At 41.7% G+C, this 17,093-nt stretch overlaps 2 protein-coding genes across 6 annotated transcripts in view; both read left to right on the forward strand.

The window, feature by feature from the left end:
• LOC139170593 (broad substrate specificity ATP-binding cassette transporter ABCG2-like) overlaps nt 1–10,893 on the forward strand; it is a 45,816-nt gene extending 34,923 nt beyond the window's left edge. For all 4 annotated transcript variants that reach the window (XM_070758022.1, XM_070758021.1, XM_070758023.1 and 1 more), the window contains 6 exons: nt 75–164; nt 989–1,113; nt 3,424–3,578; nt 4,808–4,897; nt 6,962–7,062; nt 9,209–10,893. In XM_070758022.1, the coding sequence (XP_070614123.1) occupies nt 75–164; nt 989–1,113; nt 3,424–3,578; nt 4,808–4,897; nt 6,962–7,062; nt 9,209–9,356 (709 nt within the window). In that variant the 3' untranslated portion in view covers nt 9,357–10,893. The remainder of the gene's footprint in view (nt 1–74; nt 165–988; nt 1,114–3,423; nt 3,579–4,807; nt 4,898–6,961; nt 7,063–9,208) is intronic.
• A 1,281-nt stretch (nt 10,894–12,174) lies between these two features.
• The window catches only part of LOC139169991 (broad substrate specificity ATP-binding cassette transporter ABCG2-like), a 28,400-nt gene continuing 23,481 nt past the window's right edge, over nt 12,175–17,093 (forward strand). Inside the window, exons 1-3 of one of the 2 annotated variants that reach the window (XM_070756693.1) lie at nt 12,175–12,518; nt 15,628–15,799; nt 16,939–16,998. In XM_070756693.1, the coding sequence (XP_070612794.1) occupies nt 12,500–12,518; nt 15,628–15,799; nt 16,939–16,998 (251 nt within the window). In that variant the 5' untranslated portion in view covers nt 12,175–12,499. The remainder of the gene's footprint in view (nt 12,519–15,627; nt 15,800–16,938; nt 16,999–17,093) is intronic. The other variant, XM_070756695.1, reaches the window with a different exon arrangement.

Below are 17,093 nucleotides of genomic sequence, written 5' to 3' on the forward strand. Positions count from 1 at the left end.
TGGGCTCACTTTTTTTCCCCCAAAGCCATTTGAAAAGACTAGTTTCTCACAATGACAATCTGTGTTTCTCCTAGAATTGGTGCCATGTTCTTTATGACCACTAATCAGTGTTTCAGCAGCATTTCGGCCATCGAACTCTTTGTGGTAGAGAAGAAAATATTTATGTAAGTAAGCATTCCTAGACAAAATGGGAATAATAATAATAGGTGATGAACATCTCAAAGAATTCTTTATTTGGTGATAAATCATTTAATCTATTAGGTCTTCACTTGCAGTATAGTCTAGAACAGTGGTTCTCAACTTTTCTAATGCCGCGACGCCTTAATACAGTTACTATTGTTGTGGTGACTCCTAACCATAAGTCTAGCACCAATTCTCCCAACAGCAGTTTAAGCGGATGGGCAGGAAGATCAAAGGGACACCCCCACTGTAAATGCCCGATTGGTCGGATTGTAAAAATATGTTGCAAATTTGTCTTTTGTCATGGTCTTAGGCGACCCTTGTGAATCGGTCGTTCGACCCCCAGAGGGGTCCTGACCCCCAGGTTGAGAACCATTAGTCTAGAACATTCTAGGCCTCCAAGAGTGTGCACGCTTGAACCTTATTGCGGTATTTGGAACTCATTACCGGACTCAATAGTGTCAACCCCTAACCCCCAACACTTCTCCCTTAGACTCTCCACGATTGACCTTTCCAGGTTCCTAAGAGGTCAGTAAGGGGCGTACATAAGTGCACTAGTGTGCCTTTCGTCCCCTGTCCAATTGTCTTTCCTTTCTCTCATATATCATATATCTTTTCTTCCTTTCATATATCTGCTCCTCTATTTTTACATATTATCTTTATATATATTACTTCATGTCTATTCTCTTCCATATGTATTGTGTATTGGACAAATGAATAAATAAAAAATAAATAAAATAATTTTTTGTGTGTATTGATAGTTAATTGACTATCTGATTTTTTTTGGGGGGGGGCTGTTTTGTTATAGACATGAATATATCAGTGGATACTATCGAATTTCTACATACTTCTTCTCTAAACTAATGGCTGATTTAATACCCATGAGGACTTTACCCAGCATAATTTTCACCTGCATAGTTTATTTCATGCTAGGTAAGTTTATCATCTTTTGTCTATCTAGAAAAATATATCTGCAAACAAAGAGTAGTAGATGCTTGGAACAAACTTCCAGCAGACGTGGTTGGTAAATCCAAAGTAACTGAATTTGAACATGCCTGGCATAAACATATATCCATCCAAAAATAAAATACAGGAAATAGTATAAGGGCAGACTAGATGGACCATGAGGTCTTTTTCTGCCGTCAATCTTCTATGTTTCTACCGTATGTTTCTAAATGTTTCGTGTATAGATGTTATTAAATATACCAGAGGTCTTCAAACTTGGCAACTTTAAGACTTGTGGACTTTAAGACTTGTGGACAGTATAGTTGGCTGGAGAGTTCTGGGAGTTGAAGTCCACAAGTCTTAGTTTCCAAGTTTGGGGATGCCTGCTATAGACATTATAAAGACCTAAATGCCAAAGCCCACTGCAACAACATCGCCAAGAAGGCTTCAAGAGTTGTAAATCTAATCCTACGTAGCTTCTGCTCTGGCAATCTCACACTACTTACCAGAGCTTACAAAACCTTCGCCAGATCCATCCTTGAATACAGCTCATCTGTTTGGAACCCATATCGCACCTCGGACATTAACACCCTCGAAAATGTCCAAAGATACTTCACCAGAAGAGCCCTTCACTCCTCCACTCGAAACAGAATTCCCTATGAGACTAGACTTTCAATCCTGGGCCTAGAAAGCTTAGAACTGAGACGCCTTAAACATGATCTAAGTATTGCCCACAAGATCATATGCTGCAACGTCCTGCCTGTCGGCAACTACTTCAGCTTCAACCACAACAACACAAGAGCAGAGAAGAGATTTAAACTTAATATTAACCGCTCCAAACTTGACTGTAAAATATACGACTTTAGTAATCGAGTTGTCAAAGTGTGGAACTCATTACTGGACTCTGTAGTACCATCCCCAAACCCCACAACATTTTACCCTTAGACTATCTACGGTTGACCTCTCCAGATTCCTAAGAGGTCAGTAAGGGGCGTGCATAAGTGCACCAGCGTGCCTTCCGTCCCCTGTCCTATTGTCTCTCCTGTATTTCATATCTCTTCCCTTCTATCCCTATATCTTATCTTCTATGCTCACATTGATATATATTTATTCCTATATTTTCTCCTCTATTCTTTCCTTGATATATATTCACTTCGAGTATATCCACTATAACCTTCATTGTGTATTAATGTGTATTGGACTAACTAACTAACTAACTAACTAACTAACTAACTAACTAAGTAGGTATTGTGTTTGGGCCTGGGCCAGCCGTTGCTCCCACAGATGGGAGAGACGCGGCACAAAGTGATTGTGAAAGCCTGGCTGACAGCCAGGAAGACGTGGCAGACAGCCAGGAGGACGAGGCCACTGGGGCACAGGATTCAGCAGACAGCCCAGGGGATTTGGCCTGCAGTCCCTCAGACAGTCTTTCCTCCCTGAATTCTTCTGCAGATCAATATATTGATCTACGTAGCCGAAGAGCTATGCAAAGAAGGGATCGCTTTAAGGAGTATTACAAATCATTATAGGAGCACCTGGGCTGGGTGTGGTTCCCTTAATGAGGGCTAAGGGGATAAAAGGGGAACAAAGGCCAAGGCAAACTGTGGCTGTTTATCTGTGTTGTTTTGTGGTTCCTGCCTCGAAGTTTCTGTGCTGTTGGAGTTTTCAACCCAGCTTTTTCAGACAAGTGGGAGGTGAAAACTCTGGGACTTGCTGTTTGCTTCGAAGATTCAAAAGGACTCCTGAAACGTCTTTGCTCATTCCAGGTTGTCTTTGTTTGTTTTTCCCTGTGTTTTTTGTATGCGGCTGAAGTAAGCCTTGCATTGTTTTTCGGACATTAAGAACTGTTTTTTTGAGTAAGCTATTTTTGTTTATCTAATACAAATTTGCTGATTAGCAGAGCACGTGTGTGTTTGATTTCTTTTCACTGGACTATTACGCATTGCCTGAGCCAGTCAGGCAGAACACTAGCTAACTAGCTAGCTAGCTAGCTAGCTAACTAACTAACTAACCAACTAACTAACTAACTAACTAACTAACTAACCAACTAACTAACAAACTAAATAAATATATAAATAAATATATAAATATATAAATATATAAATATACAAATATATAAATATATAAATATATAAATATATAAATATATAAATATATAAATATATAAACAAACAAATAAATAATAAAAGCTAAAAGTCATTTTTATATACATCGGAATGAATTATGTAATTTTAAAAAATCTAATACTCAGGATAAAATAATGTTTGACATCCCAATCCTGCTTTTCTTGTCCTCAAGGCCTGAAACCCACCGTGGAGTCTTTCTTTATAATGATGTTCACTCTGATGATGGTGTCGTACACTGCAACCTCCATGGCCCTTGCTATCGCTACAGGACAAAATGTGGTGGCGGTCGCCAATCTCCTGATGACAATCAGCTTTGTTTTTATGATTGTGAGTACCTTAAACCAATAGCAGGTCTCTACCAGTACGAATCAGGATGCTACACCGGGAGTGAAAATTGAGTTGCGTATGCAGCTTTGCATCCATGTGCGTGCGTGTCCGAGTGAGATTTTGCTTCTGTGCATGCGCAGGAGACAAAATCTTGTGAGGGGATGTGCAGACACGCAAGATTTTGGTGATTTTTTTTGCTTCTGCGCATTCATGGAAGCAAAATAACCCACCAAATTATCACAGTGTCCCCTCTTAAAATTTTGATTTCTGCACATGCGCAGAAGCAAAATCCTGCTTGGATGCGCGTACATGCTGGGGACGCGAAGCTCCAGGAACATACCAGAGGTGAGTAGCAGGCAGGATGGGGTGGAACGCAGTTCCACCGGTGGAAATGAAGCTGCATGCCCAGTTCCAGCTGACCAGTGGCAGCCACTTCTGGGATTACAGGTCTCGGCTGGACTCTCCTTTTTTCCCTTGCCGCTGTGTCTATGCTCCTCGCTTTTTTCCTCTTTCCTCCTTCCTGGCCTCGGACGAGCTTCCCTCTCTCCTGCCCGGCTCCCCTCCAGCCTCACGCGGCCACCTCCCGAGGCCAGGAAGGAGGAAAGAGGAAAAAAGCAAGGAGCGCGCAGTAGGAGGGGAAAAAAGGCGGGCTGAGCCAAACCGATCTGAGCCACTCCTACCCAGTCACATGGCCATCAAGCCACACCCACAAAATAAGCCACACCCACAGTAAAAATTTTGGCTGCCCATCACTGAGCGCACCGGTAGCAACAGGAACAGAAACCCACGGCTGCCTTAAACGCATCTCTCGTTAAGGCTACTTTGTCCAACTTCAGAGGTAGCCAAGGAGTCAAAAAAGTTGTCCACTGCCGCAACCAGGAAATCAAAGCCCCTTCCTTTGGAATTTGTGGCCACAAGAAGAGTGTCCAGCAAACCTGGAAAATCGCAGAATTATCAGGGAAATTGGCGGTTTGGGAAATATTAGGGAATTATCAGGGAATTTGTGGGGGAAAAACCAGACTAAATCAGGGGGAAAATACCAAATTGTATTAAAATGTTTAACAAGATGGGATAGAGGAGATGCTACATGTAGAAGGAAGCGAAAGGGTTTAGTTGAGACAACAGAACAGTCTTTAACATTCCAGGAAACATTTGATTGTTTATTGATTATAGTTTCAAAAATTATATCCCCTTTTGAATGAATTTTGGATCTTTGATTTTATCTTCAGATTTTCTCTGGGTTGTTGGTAAATCTCACCAGTGTTCTGCCCTGGCTTTCATGGCTCCAGTACTTCAGCATCCCTCGCTACGGCATGACAGTAAGTGCTACATCATCTTGAATTAGAAGAATTGATTATCTTTCCATCCGTCCATCCATCCATCCACCCACCCACACTCTGTAGCCCAGAATAATGTGAATAGCAAAGACCTCAGAATCTCTGTTCTGTAATTTCATGAGACTAATAATGTAAGAAGAGAATATTGATATATTCTCCAGTGATTATGAGTACAGTGATACCTTGTCTTACAAACTTAATTGGTTCCGGGACGAGGTTTTTAAGGTGAAAAGTTTGTAAGACGAAACAATGTTTCCCATAGGAATCAATAGAAAAGCGATTAATGCGTGCAAGCCCAAAATTCACCCCTTTTGCCAGCCAAAGTGCCTGTTTTCACACTGCTGGGATTCCCCTGAGGCTCCCCTCCATGGGAAACCCCAACTCCGGACCTCTGTGTTTTTGTGATGCTGCGATTTCACTGAGGCTCCCCTCGCTGGGAAACTCCACCTTGGGAATTCCGTTGCCAGCGAAGCACCCGTTTTTGCGCTGCTGGGATTCCCCTGCTGGGATTTCCTTGCAGCATCACAAAAACACGGAAGTCCAGAGGTGGGGTTTCCCATGGAGGGGAGCCTCAGGGGAATCCCAGCAGCGCAAAAATGCGTGCTTTGCTGGCAATGGAAGTCCGGAGGTGGGGTTTCCCAGCAGCGGCGGTGGGTTTGTAAGGTGAAAATAGTTTGTAAGAAGAGGCAAAAAAAATCTTAAACCCCGGGTTTGTATCTCGAAAAGTTTCTATGACAAGGCATTTGTAAGACGAGGCATCACTGTATATTGATTATGACTCCAGTGCAGCTAAACATACAACTAAAGCAGGGGTCTGCAAGAGCCATTCGGACCCATTTCCCCCAGGAAAAAAACCACTGGGAGCCACAAAATCTGGATGGGTGTGGCCAAGTCCATGTCACTCACTCCTGCCCAGTCACATCACCCCCTAGCCGCGCCTAGCCAGCAGGTCAATAAGGCAGAGGACCAGTTAAAAACCCTACACTTGGAACCACAAATTCCTTCTCTCTCTTCCTCCCTGTTTCCCTCGCCCTCTCTCTGTATCTTCTTTCTCTCTCCATGTATCTCTCTATGTCTCGCTCTCCCCCTGTATATCTTCCCCCCTGCCCCTTTCTCTTTCTCTGTTTCCCTCTCCCCCTATTTTTCTCTCCCACACTCCTTATCTTCCCCCCTCTCTGTCCCCCTCTCTATTTCTCTCTCTGTTTATGTCTCTCTCCCCCCTCTGTTTCTCTCTCTCACTCTCTCCATCTATGTTTCTCTCCCCCCTCTCCTCCCTCTTTATCTCTTTCTATCTCTCTCTCCCCTACTCCACAGGGAGAGTGGAGGCTCTGTTTCCTCCAAGGAGATTCCTAGAGAGACCCCAGGGAGGCTTCTCCCTGCCTTTTCCATCCCTGTTTCCTCCCAGGAGATTCCTAGAGAGGCCCCAGGGAGGCTTCTCCCTGCCTTTTCCATCCCTGTTTCCTCCCAGGAGATTCCTAGAGAGACCCCAGGGAGGCTTCTCCCTGCCTTTTCCATCCCTGTTCCCTCCCAGGAGATTCCTAGAGAGGCCCCAGGGAGGCTTCTCCCTGCCTTTTCCATCCCTGTTTCCTCCCAGGAGATTCCTAGAGAGGCCCCAGGGAGGCTTCTCCCTGCCTTTTCCGGCCCTGTTTCCTCCCAGGAGATTCCTAGAGAGGCCCCACAGTGGCTTCTCCCCGCCTTTTCCGGCCCTGTTTCCTCCCAGGAGATTCCTAGAGAGGCCCCACAGTGGCTTCTCCCCGCCTTTTCCAGCTCTGTTTCCTCCCAGGAGATTCCTAGAGAGGCCCCACAGAGGCTTCTCTCTGCCTTTTCCATTTACAGTTTCAGAGGCTCGGGTTTGTAAGTGGAAAATGGTTCTTGACAAGAGGCAAAAAAAATCTCGAACACCCGGTTCTTACCTAGAAAAGTTCGTAAGTAGAGGCGTTCGTAGGTAGAGGTAGCACTGTACTTCTCAATGCATAGGCATATTGTTGTTATAGTGTCTTGTTTTGTGTATGTTTTCAAAAACACTATTTTGTCTCATCTTTAAAGGCATTGCAGATTAATGAATTTGTGGGTCTTGACTTCTGCAATTTCAATGCAAATGAAAACAAAAGCCTCTCCAACTGCACACAAGTTAGTTCAATTCAGCCGTAAGTACCGTCTCTGTTTTTCTCAGCTCTGCCTGGTACTAAAGACTTGAGCCGGTCCTGGTGGTACGAGATATTATAAGAGAAAGAAATGACATCTTAGCCATTTAATATTATCGTTAATGAAACCTTGAATCCTTTAAATATATTTTCCTATGTTTTACAGTGGTAATATCAACAAATTACAACCAATACAATACAATTGATGCAATACAATGACTCAATACAATTGAGTTTGGAATTATAGTTGTAAATCATGTCAGTCTTTAACTGGCTCATCACCTGACTAGCCCGACTTTAAAATATTACTATGTGATGGTTCGAAGGCCATGCTAAAACCAATCCACCTCTATGCCCTAGTCCAGGGGTGGGCAAAGTTGGCTCTTCTATGACTTGTGGACTTCAACTCCCAGAATTCCTGAGCCAATCATACCTAGGGCAGGAATTCTGGGAGTTGAAGTCCACATGTCATAGAAGAGCCAACTTTGCCTACCCCTGCTCCAGTCACTTTCCATGCTCTATATGGGGCTATGCTTGAAGACCATCCAAAAGCTTCCGTTGGTGCAAAAACATGCAGCGCCCTAGATGTTTTTGTGCAGAACCTGTTGTGCACATGTATCATCATTGGCTACCAATTTTCTTCCGGATGCAATTCAAGGTGCTGGTTGTCACCTTTAAAGCCCTTCATTGTTTGGGACCACGTTACCTGAGGAGCCCTCTCTTGCCAGTTACATCTACCCAATTCATCAGAACAGGGAACAGAGAATGCTACAGGTCCCATCCCCGAGGAAGATGCCCCTGGTGGGACCCAGAAGAAAGGCCTTCTCCGTGGTGGCTCCCTCTCTCTGGAACATCACTCAACCAAGGATTAGAATGCCGCCCACTCTAATGTGCTCCGGAAGGCACTGAAGACCTCATTCTGCTAGCGGGCCTGGGGAGCCCAGAGTGGGATGGAGCCCATTAAATGGCTCGTGTGATCTGCTGTTGCCAGGGTGGGGGGTGACTATATTATATTATACTATACTGCTCAAAAAAATAAATAAATAAAGGGAACACTCAAAGAACACATCCTAGATCTGAATGAATGGAATATTCTCATTGAATCCTTTGTTCTGTACAAAGTTGAATGTGTACAACAGCAGGTGAAATTGACTGTCAATCAGAGTTGCTTCCTAAGTGGACAGTTTGATTTCACAGAAGTTTGATTGACTTGGAGTTATATTGTGTTGTTTAAGCGTTTCCTTTATTTTTTTGAGCAGTGTATATTGTATTGTATTGTATTGTGTTGTCGTCTTGTATTTATTATATTATATTATATTATATTATAAACTATACTATACTATATTATTATATCATATCATATTATTTATTATATTATAATTATATTACTTTATAATTATATTATATCCGGAGAGGGGCAGCATACAAATCCAATAAATAAATAAATTAATTAATTACACAATATATAATTTATTAAACAATAAAACAATAATATAATATACAGTAATATAATATAATATAATATAATACAATATAATATAATACTGTACAATATAATAATATAATATGTTATGTTATATATTATTATATTATTATATTAATTATATTATTAATTTATTTGATTTTGTATGGGTTTTATTGTTTTCAATGAGATTTTATATTCTGTAAGCCGCCTTGAGTCACCATGGGTGAATAGGCAGCAATATAAATTCAACCAACCAATCAATCACCTTCGTATTACATTCCTTGGTCCACACAACTTTGGTGGCCTCTGAATTTGGTGGCTTTCTTGTACATGTTTTATTACCCAGGCTAAATAACACCATCAGATGTACTGATGGTGTTTAAACTGAATTGAAACCTGCCTGGGATAAACATAGATCCATCCTAAGATAAAATACAGGAAATAGTATAAGGGCAGACTAGAGGGGCCAGGAGGTCTTTTTCTGCCGTCAATCTTCTATATTTCTATGTTTCTATGTACTGATGGCGACGTTACCTAGTTTGGGTTACGAAATGTCTGCTTTTCAGAGCACCCTCGTTTCAACCATGAGCTACAAATATTCTCCTCTATTGATACCCCACAAGCTTGTTACATCTTTGGTGGAGTTTCTGACGATTAAAAATCTCTGCTTGTATTTCTTTCTAGGTGCAGTGGGCTAGACTATCTAAAAAGCCAAGGGATCGAAGCCACCAGTTGGGGTTTATGGCAGAACCATGTGGCATTGGCTTGCATGACCATCATTTTCCTGACCATTTCTTACTTGAAGCTATATTTCATGAAAAAGTTCTCTTAAGTCCAATGAAGTTGTCAAGTGCCCAAGCCAATTAGTCCAAACCAGAATAGAGGAGAATGAGAAAAAAGAAAGACAATTGTTTTCCTAATTCTATTCTTTTGAACTTACAAACAAGAAAAGCCTCAGCCTTCAGCCAAGATGTTTGCCTTTATAATATCCTTAGATATCCTCAGACGTGGTTGGTAAATCCACAGTAACTGAATGTAAACATGCCTGGGATAAACATATATCCATCCTAAGATAAAACACAGGAAATAGTATAAGGGCAGACTAGATGGACCATGAGGTCTTTTTCTGCCATCAGTCTTCTATGTTTCTATGTTTCTAGATATTATATGGCTGTGTGTCAAAAGGTCTGAAAATCAAATGTCAGTTATTTTCTGCCTACAAGCCTGGAGGCTTCCTCTAATACCGGTAGCATTATTTATATTTTATTTGTTTCTGCATACTCCTGACATAGCCCCTCTTGATTCACAACATTAAGTGATAATAAAAGTTTTATTTAAATGAATGGACCCATTAATAAATAGCAATAAAACCAATCATGTCACAAGTAAAATCTTGATTCAAACATAAATAACTTCTAGAGGGGAATGCTACCATTTAAAAAAAGGTTTTCAAGTTATTTTTCAATTAATCAAATATAGTGGTACCTTTGTACTCATTGTTAATTGGTTTCAGGAGGCATAATATGTGCCAAAAATAATGAGTATCAAACAATTTTCCCCCAGTAAGGCAGCTGACAACAACAACTTCTAGCTTGTATGTTGAGTAGCAAACAAACGACAAGTAGGACATAATGTTGAGTACCAAATTTTACGAGTTTCAAAGCAGTTGAGTACCAAGGTACTACTGTATATTTTAATTGTTCTCCAGATATTAAATGGTTCTGAAATGCTTAATTCCAGGTTAATCCTATTTCTCAACAAACAGGATAGTAAATGATTCATGGTCTGAAATTAGTCACAAAGTATAACTAAGGTGTTGGAGATAAACAACTGGTGATGATACCACAAGAAATATTAAAACTCTGTTTTATTGATAGTGTTTATTATTATTTATTTTCAAATTTTCAAATTGCCCATCCCGTGACCTTTTTGGAAGCCAGCCATTGAATTACCATGCTTTAAATTTAAAACAATGTAAGGTCCCAAAATGTACTTGAATCGGCAGAATGCCAAAGAGAGAGAAGGGACAGGAAAAAGATATCAGCTTTTATTTGTACAAAGGAGAACTGGGTACCCCATTCCACAACATACATTGTCTTTCCCCCCCCTTTTTCTGTTACCTTGGAAACAATAAAACATTTAGTTTTTTTAAAAAAAGATTTAGAGATATTGATGTGATGTGGTTTCTCATTACCAAACATTTGGAGCTTATCGGTTCGATGGAGGACACTGGATTCATTGAACAAGAAGATTGCAAAAAGGAAAAAGACAGCACCGAACTAGATTTAAAATCCTGGAATGATGGCTGCATTCCCTTTGCCTTGAATTCATATTCACCTGACCTGAAAAATAAACTCACCGATATCCCATGTTGTCAAGATCTAATGTTGTGTTGTGGGGGGGGGGGGGGAGGGTTTAACACAGTGATGGGCGCCTACATTTACGTTCAGGTATGCAGAACCGGTTTTAAAAAATTGGGTCAGATATGCAGATTTGGTGGGAAAAAATTGAATTTGCTGGCTGGGGCATCCTGGGAGTTGAAGTCCAGATATCTTCAAGTTGCCAAGGTTGGGGAACACTGTTCCAAAGCACCTGAAGGTAGAAGAAGCAATGGGTGGAAAGTAATCAAGGAGGGAAGGAACTTAGAATGAAGGAGGAATTTCCTGACAGTTAGAACAATTAATCCGTGGAACAATTCGCCTGCAGAAGTTGTGAATGCTCCAACACTGGAAGTTTTTAAGAAGATGTTGGACAACCGTTTATCTGAAGTGGTGTAAGTTTTCCTGCATAAGTAGGGGGTTGGACTAGAAGACCTCCAAGGTCCCTTCCAACTCTGTTATTCTATTCTATTCTGTTCCGTTCCATTCTAAAACTGGATGCACAACCCCAAGTGTGGCCTTAAGTTGTTACTTTATAACACCTCAGGCTTTGCTATAAAGTGGCAGCCTCACTTCTTGATTCTCTCCCTCTGTTAATGGCAGCCTTAGAAATCACATTTGGGAGCAGGTTACAACTGTCCCCACCCCAAAAGCCAATTGCAATCCTGGTAGATGATAGATAGATAGATAGATAGATAGATAGATAGATAGATAGATAGATAGATAGATAGAGAAAGAGAGAGAGAGAGAGAGAGAGAGATGATAGATAGATAGATAGATAGATAGATAGATAGATAGACAGACAGACAGACAGACAGATAGACAGATAAATTAGATAGATATATAGATAGATAAATTAGATATAGATAGATAGAGAGAGAGAGATAGACAGATAAATTAGATAGACAGATAGACAGATAGATAGATAGATGGATGGATGGACGGACAGACGGACAGACAGACAGATAAATAGATAGATACATTAAATAGATAGATGGATGGATGGATGGATGGATTAAATGGAAGGATAGATGGATAGATGGATGGACAGACAGACAGATAAATAAACAGATACATTAGATAGATGGATAGATAGATAGATTAAATAGATAGATGGATGGATGGCTACATTAGACAGACAGACAGACGGATCCAATAGCTAGCCAGCTAGCTATACTGTATAGATTAATGGCGAATTAACATTAGCGCTGCCCTTCCGCCGCCCGCCTTAGCCCGCCCTTCGAGACCAAGGCTTCGAGACCAAGGCGGCACGGGCGGGCGGACGGACGGAGCGAGGGAGGGGCCGCTGCTGGAACGCGGCCACGGGGGCAACCGTTACAGAGCCGGGCTAGCCACCAGGCGGCTGCAATCTCGCGCCTTCGCCGGGGCAAGGCTCGCCTGGCGCTCAATTCCGCTCGCCCACCTTCCGCTCCGAGTGTTCCCAGCCAGGCGGCTTCACCGTTTGAGGCGAAGGGCCGGGAAGGAGCCGCGTCCGGGTTGCTGACGAAAGGCCTGCGCGATAAACTGCGGTCCGGGGGCCCCGGCCGCTCTGCCTTCACTCGGACGGCGGCCGCTGCTGCCAGAGGAGACGAACAAGATGGACAAAAATGCGCTCTGTACGCCCTTCCCGCTCCCCTCGAGTCCCCTCAGTTTTGTCTCTTCTCTCTCGGCCTTTTTCCTCTCAGGACCCGCCCGTTCCCTCAACCTTTGGCGGGGAACAACTTTATGACCTGTGGACTTCAACTCCCAGAATTCCCAAATGCTGGGAGTCGAAGTCCACTCAAGCTTCAAAAGTTTATTTATTTATTTACTTTGTCCAATACACAATGAGGTTTTAGTGGGTATATACCTATATCAGTGTTTCCCAACCTTGGCCACTTGAAAATATTTGGACTTCAACTCCCAGCATTCGCTGGCTGGGGAATTCTGGGAGTTGAAGTCCAAATACTGTATCTTCAAGTTGCCAAGGTTGGGAAACACTGATCTATATACACATAGTAAAATACATGGTGAAGGTTGTAGAGGAGATAAACATAGTAAAATATATCTAAGAAAGAATAGAAGAGAAGATATAGGAATAGAACATATCAATGAAGGAATAGAAGAAGAGATATAGGAATAGAAGAAAGGTATAGGAGATATAGGAGAGCAATAGGACAGGGGATGGAAGGCACTCTAGTGCACTTGTACTCGCCCCTTACTGACCTCTTAGGAGTCTGGAGAGGTCAACCGTGGATAATCTAAGGCTAAAGTGTTGGGGGTTTGGGGATGACACTATGGAGTCCGGTAATGAGTTCCACGCTTCGACAACTCGGTTACTGAAGTCATATTTTTTACAGTCAAGTTTGGAGCGGTTAATATTAAGTTTAAATCTGTTGTGTGCTCTTGTGTTGTTGTGGTTGAAGCTGAAGTAGTCGCCAACAGGCAGGACGTTGCAGCATATGATCTTGTGGGCAATACTTAGATCTTTCTTTCTTTCTTTCTTTCTTTCTTTCGTTCGTTCGTTCGTTCGTTAGTTAGTTAGTTAGTTAGTTAGTTAGTTAGTCCAATACATAATACACGTTGAAGAGAATAGATATGTAGTAATATAACAAAAGAAACGAATAGAAGAAAAGATATAAAAGTATAGGTGAACAAATTTGAAAGGAAGAAAAGATAAATGAGATAAGGAGAGACAATTGGTTAAGGCGTCTTAGTTCTAAACTTTCTAGGCCCAGGATTGAAAGTCTAGTCTCGTAAGTTGTGGGGTTCAGGGGGAAAAAAATGGCTCGGGTGGCCCCCCTGGCTCTTATTGTACTCAAATGTGGCAGTTCCTTTGAGACAGGGGTAGGCAAAGTCGGCTCTTCTAGGACTTGTGTGGACTTCCACTCCCAGAATCCCTGAGCCAATCATGCTAGGTCAGGAATTCTGGGAGGTGAAGTCCACATGTCAGAGAAGAGCCAACTTTGCCTGCCCCTGGTTTGAGGCCCTTCTTTCATTTGTAAGGGCGCCACCACACAATGGGCTTGGTAAATAGCAATAGCGCTTAGACTTACAGACCACTTCACGGTGCTTTCTAGCCCCTTCTAAGCGGTGTACAAAGTCAGCATATGGTCCCCAATAATCTGGGGCCTAGCCACCATGTTTATACAAGATGCAAAACTTTGAGGGTACTTTTTAGGCTTGTTTGATGTTTTTGTCACATGTTTTTGCTGAATTTGAAAATTAAGGGAGACTAGAATAGATCTATTTCGGCCTTATTCTGGCCTCATCAGTTAGCCATACCCTCACTGGGACTTGAACTTGCAACCTTGGTCTTGTAAAAGCAGAGAATTAACCTCTAGGCTACAGTATCCAATCCCTTTAGCTCTGTACCAGGGAAGGGATACATATATACACATATATATTACATACATACATACATACATACATACATACATACATACATACATATATACATATATATATACACACACACACACACACACATTACATATTTATATATGTGTGTGTGTGTTTTCGTAGATTTTCACAGGTACAGGTATGACGGTCTTGGTATATTCGGGTTTATTCCCGTGTAGGATTTGGAAATTTCTGGCAACGTTTCGACGAGGTCCCACTCGTCATCTTCAGGCTGGTGCTTCTGTCCTTGTTCTAGGGCGAACACCCAACAAGGACAGAAGCACCAGCCTGAAGATGACGAGTGGGACCTCGTTGAAATGTCGCCAGAAATTTCTGAATCCTACACGGGAAGAAACCCGAATATACCAAGACCATTTATATATATATATAAACAAGCCTCTGTGTTTCAAAAGTATATACAGCTGGTCTTCAAGTTACAACCACAATTGAGCCCTAAATTCTGTTATTGAGACACTTGTTAAGTGAGCTTTGCTGCATTTTATGACCTTTCTTGCCCTAGTTGTTAAGACAATCACGTGGTCATTAAGCGAATGTAACTTGTCCATTGACACCACAACCATCATAATAAATATGAGCCAGTTGCCTAAAATCTGAATTCTGATCACGTGGGGATCTTACGACAAATCGTTAAGTGTAAAAAAAAATGGTCACAAGTCAATTTTTTCAGCGCCACTGTAACTTTGAATGATGGTTAAATGGACTGTTGTAAGCCAAAGACTACTACTACGTTACAGAAATATAAATAAATAAGGATTGTATAAGTGTGCAAAGGCTTCCTGAATAATTGAAAACTCTTTGTTGTGCCTGGTTCATCTGATCATCAGATTCCCTGGCTGCCCCAATGTCCTACTTGCAGAACTTGATATGCTACAGAATTATAAAAGAAGCACCCAAGTACTTGCAAACTTAAGGATGTCAATTCAGATAGGTTTTTCCTGCAAGAACTGAACCCTACTCGTAGAGAGGTTTGATTTGGGTTTAACGCACTGGGTATTTCCAACCATTATAGAATGTTTGTTTTACGGTACGGATGGGCTGTTAGCCATATGCGGCTTCCCACCAGCATTTTGTATTATATTTTCTGGTAAAATATTGCATTAAGGCTTTTGTTGGAAGCCATTTTTCAAAGGCAATATCTTAGCCAGGTGCAAAAATCTAACCCTTTTTAGAATATGGTGGTAAACCACAGTTCACTCAACATTATTTTAGCACGAGACGTGTATTATTCCGCAGCGTGTATTCGATAGCCGATTATTTCTTCCGCCAGCCTTGTTCTCTCCAGATCTGCCAATCATTCCTTCTGTTTTTTTTCTCCTCTTCAAGATCCTGAAAAAAGTATAGTTGACATATCGAAGAGAAGAGTGACTTTCTCAAACAAGATGATTGTAGAAGGAAGCACCATGACCTTTTTCAATGTTTCCTATTACGTGAAATTGAAGACTGGTTACCTTGGCTTTCGGAAAGAAATTAAGAAGAACATTTTGTTCAATATCAGGTAAGTTTTAACTCTGTGTGTTTCAACTCCTACCCTCAAATTGTCGCTACAGAGCACAGCACACTAAGACAACTAGACACAAGAACAGTTTTTTCCCGAACGCCATCACTCTGCTAAACAAATAATTCCTTCAACACTGTCAGACTTTTTACTAAATCTGCACTTCTATTCTACTAGTTTTTCTCATCATTCCTATCATCCTTTTTCTCCCACTTAGGACTGTATGACTGTCACTTGTTGCTTGTATCCTAAGATTTTTATTAATATTGCTTCTTCATTGCTTATTTGACCCCTATGACAATCATTAAGTGTTGTACCCCATGATTCTTGACAAATGTCTCATTTCTTTTATGTACGCTGAGAGCATCTGCACCAAGACAAATTCCTTGTGTGTCCAATCACACTTGGCCAATAAAATTCTATTCTATTCTATTCTATTCTAGTAAATTGATATGGGCTGGGAAGCTAAACAGGATCACATTTGGTTAGGATTTGGGTGGGGGAACACCAGATAATTCAAATGATGCTAATAATCATTTCATTTCATTTTATTGGATTTGTATGCTGCCCCTCTCCGTAGACTCGGGGCGGCTAACAACAGTAATAAAAACAACGTGCGACAATCCAATACTAAAGAAGCTAAAAACCCTTATTTTAAAACCAATCATACATACAAACGTACCATACATAAATTGTGGAAGCCTAGGGGGAAAGAATATCTTAATTATCCCATGCCTGACGACAAAGGTGGGTTTTAAGAAGCTTGCGAAAGGCAAGGAGGGTGGGGGCAGTTCTGATCTCTGGGGGGAGTTGGTTCCAGAGGGCCGGGGCCGCCACAGAGAAGGCTCTTCCCCTGGGTCCCGCCAAACGACATTGTTTTGTCGACGGGACCCGGAGAAGGCCAACTCTGTGGGACCTAACCGACCGCTGGGATTCGTGCGGCAGAAGGGGGTCCCGGAGGTATTCTGGTCCGATGCCATGAAGGGCTTTATAGGTCATAACCAACACTTTGAATTGTGACCAGAAACTGATCACAAGTAATCAGCCTGTGAATCTAAGATAACAAAGCAAAATGTGTAGTTTGTAAAACATATGTACAGTAAACCTCTCCAGAGTAACAAACCTATTTTATTTTACAGTGGTTCCATGAAACCTGGTCTTAATGCAATCCTAGGACCCACCGGCTGTGGCAAATCTTCGTAAGTGTTAAAATAACGGAACAAAAGCCCTAAAAACCCTGCAAAGACTTAGGGCTTGGAAAACATTCTTCTTTGCAGAGAGTAACAACGAAAGG

This window comes from Erythrolamprus reginae, chromosome 7, assembly GCF_031021105.1.
Source record: "Erythrolamprus reginae isolate rEryReg1 chromosome 7, rEryReg1.hap1, whole genome shotgun sequence".
Taxonomy (NCBI): Eukaryota; Metazoa; Chordata; class Lepidosauria; order Squamata; family Dipsadidae; genus Erythrolamprus; species Erythrolamprus reginae.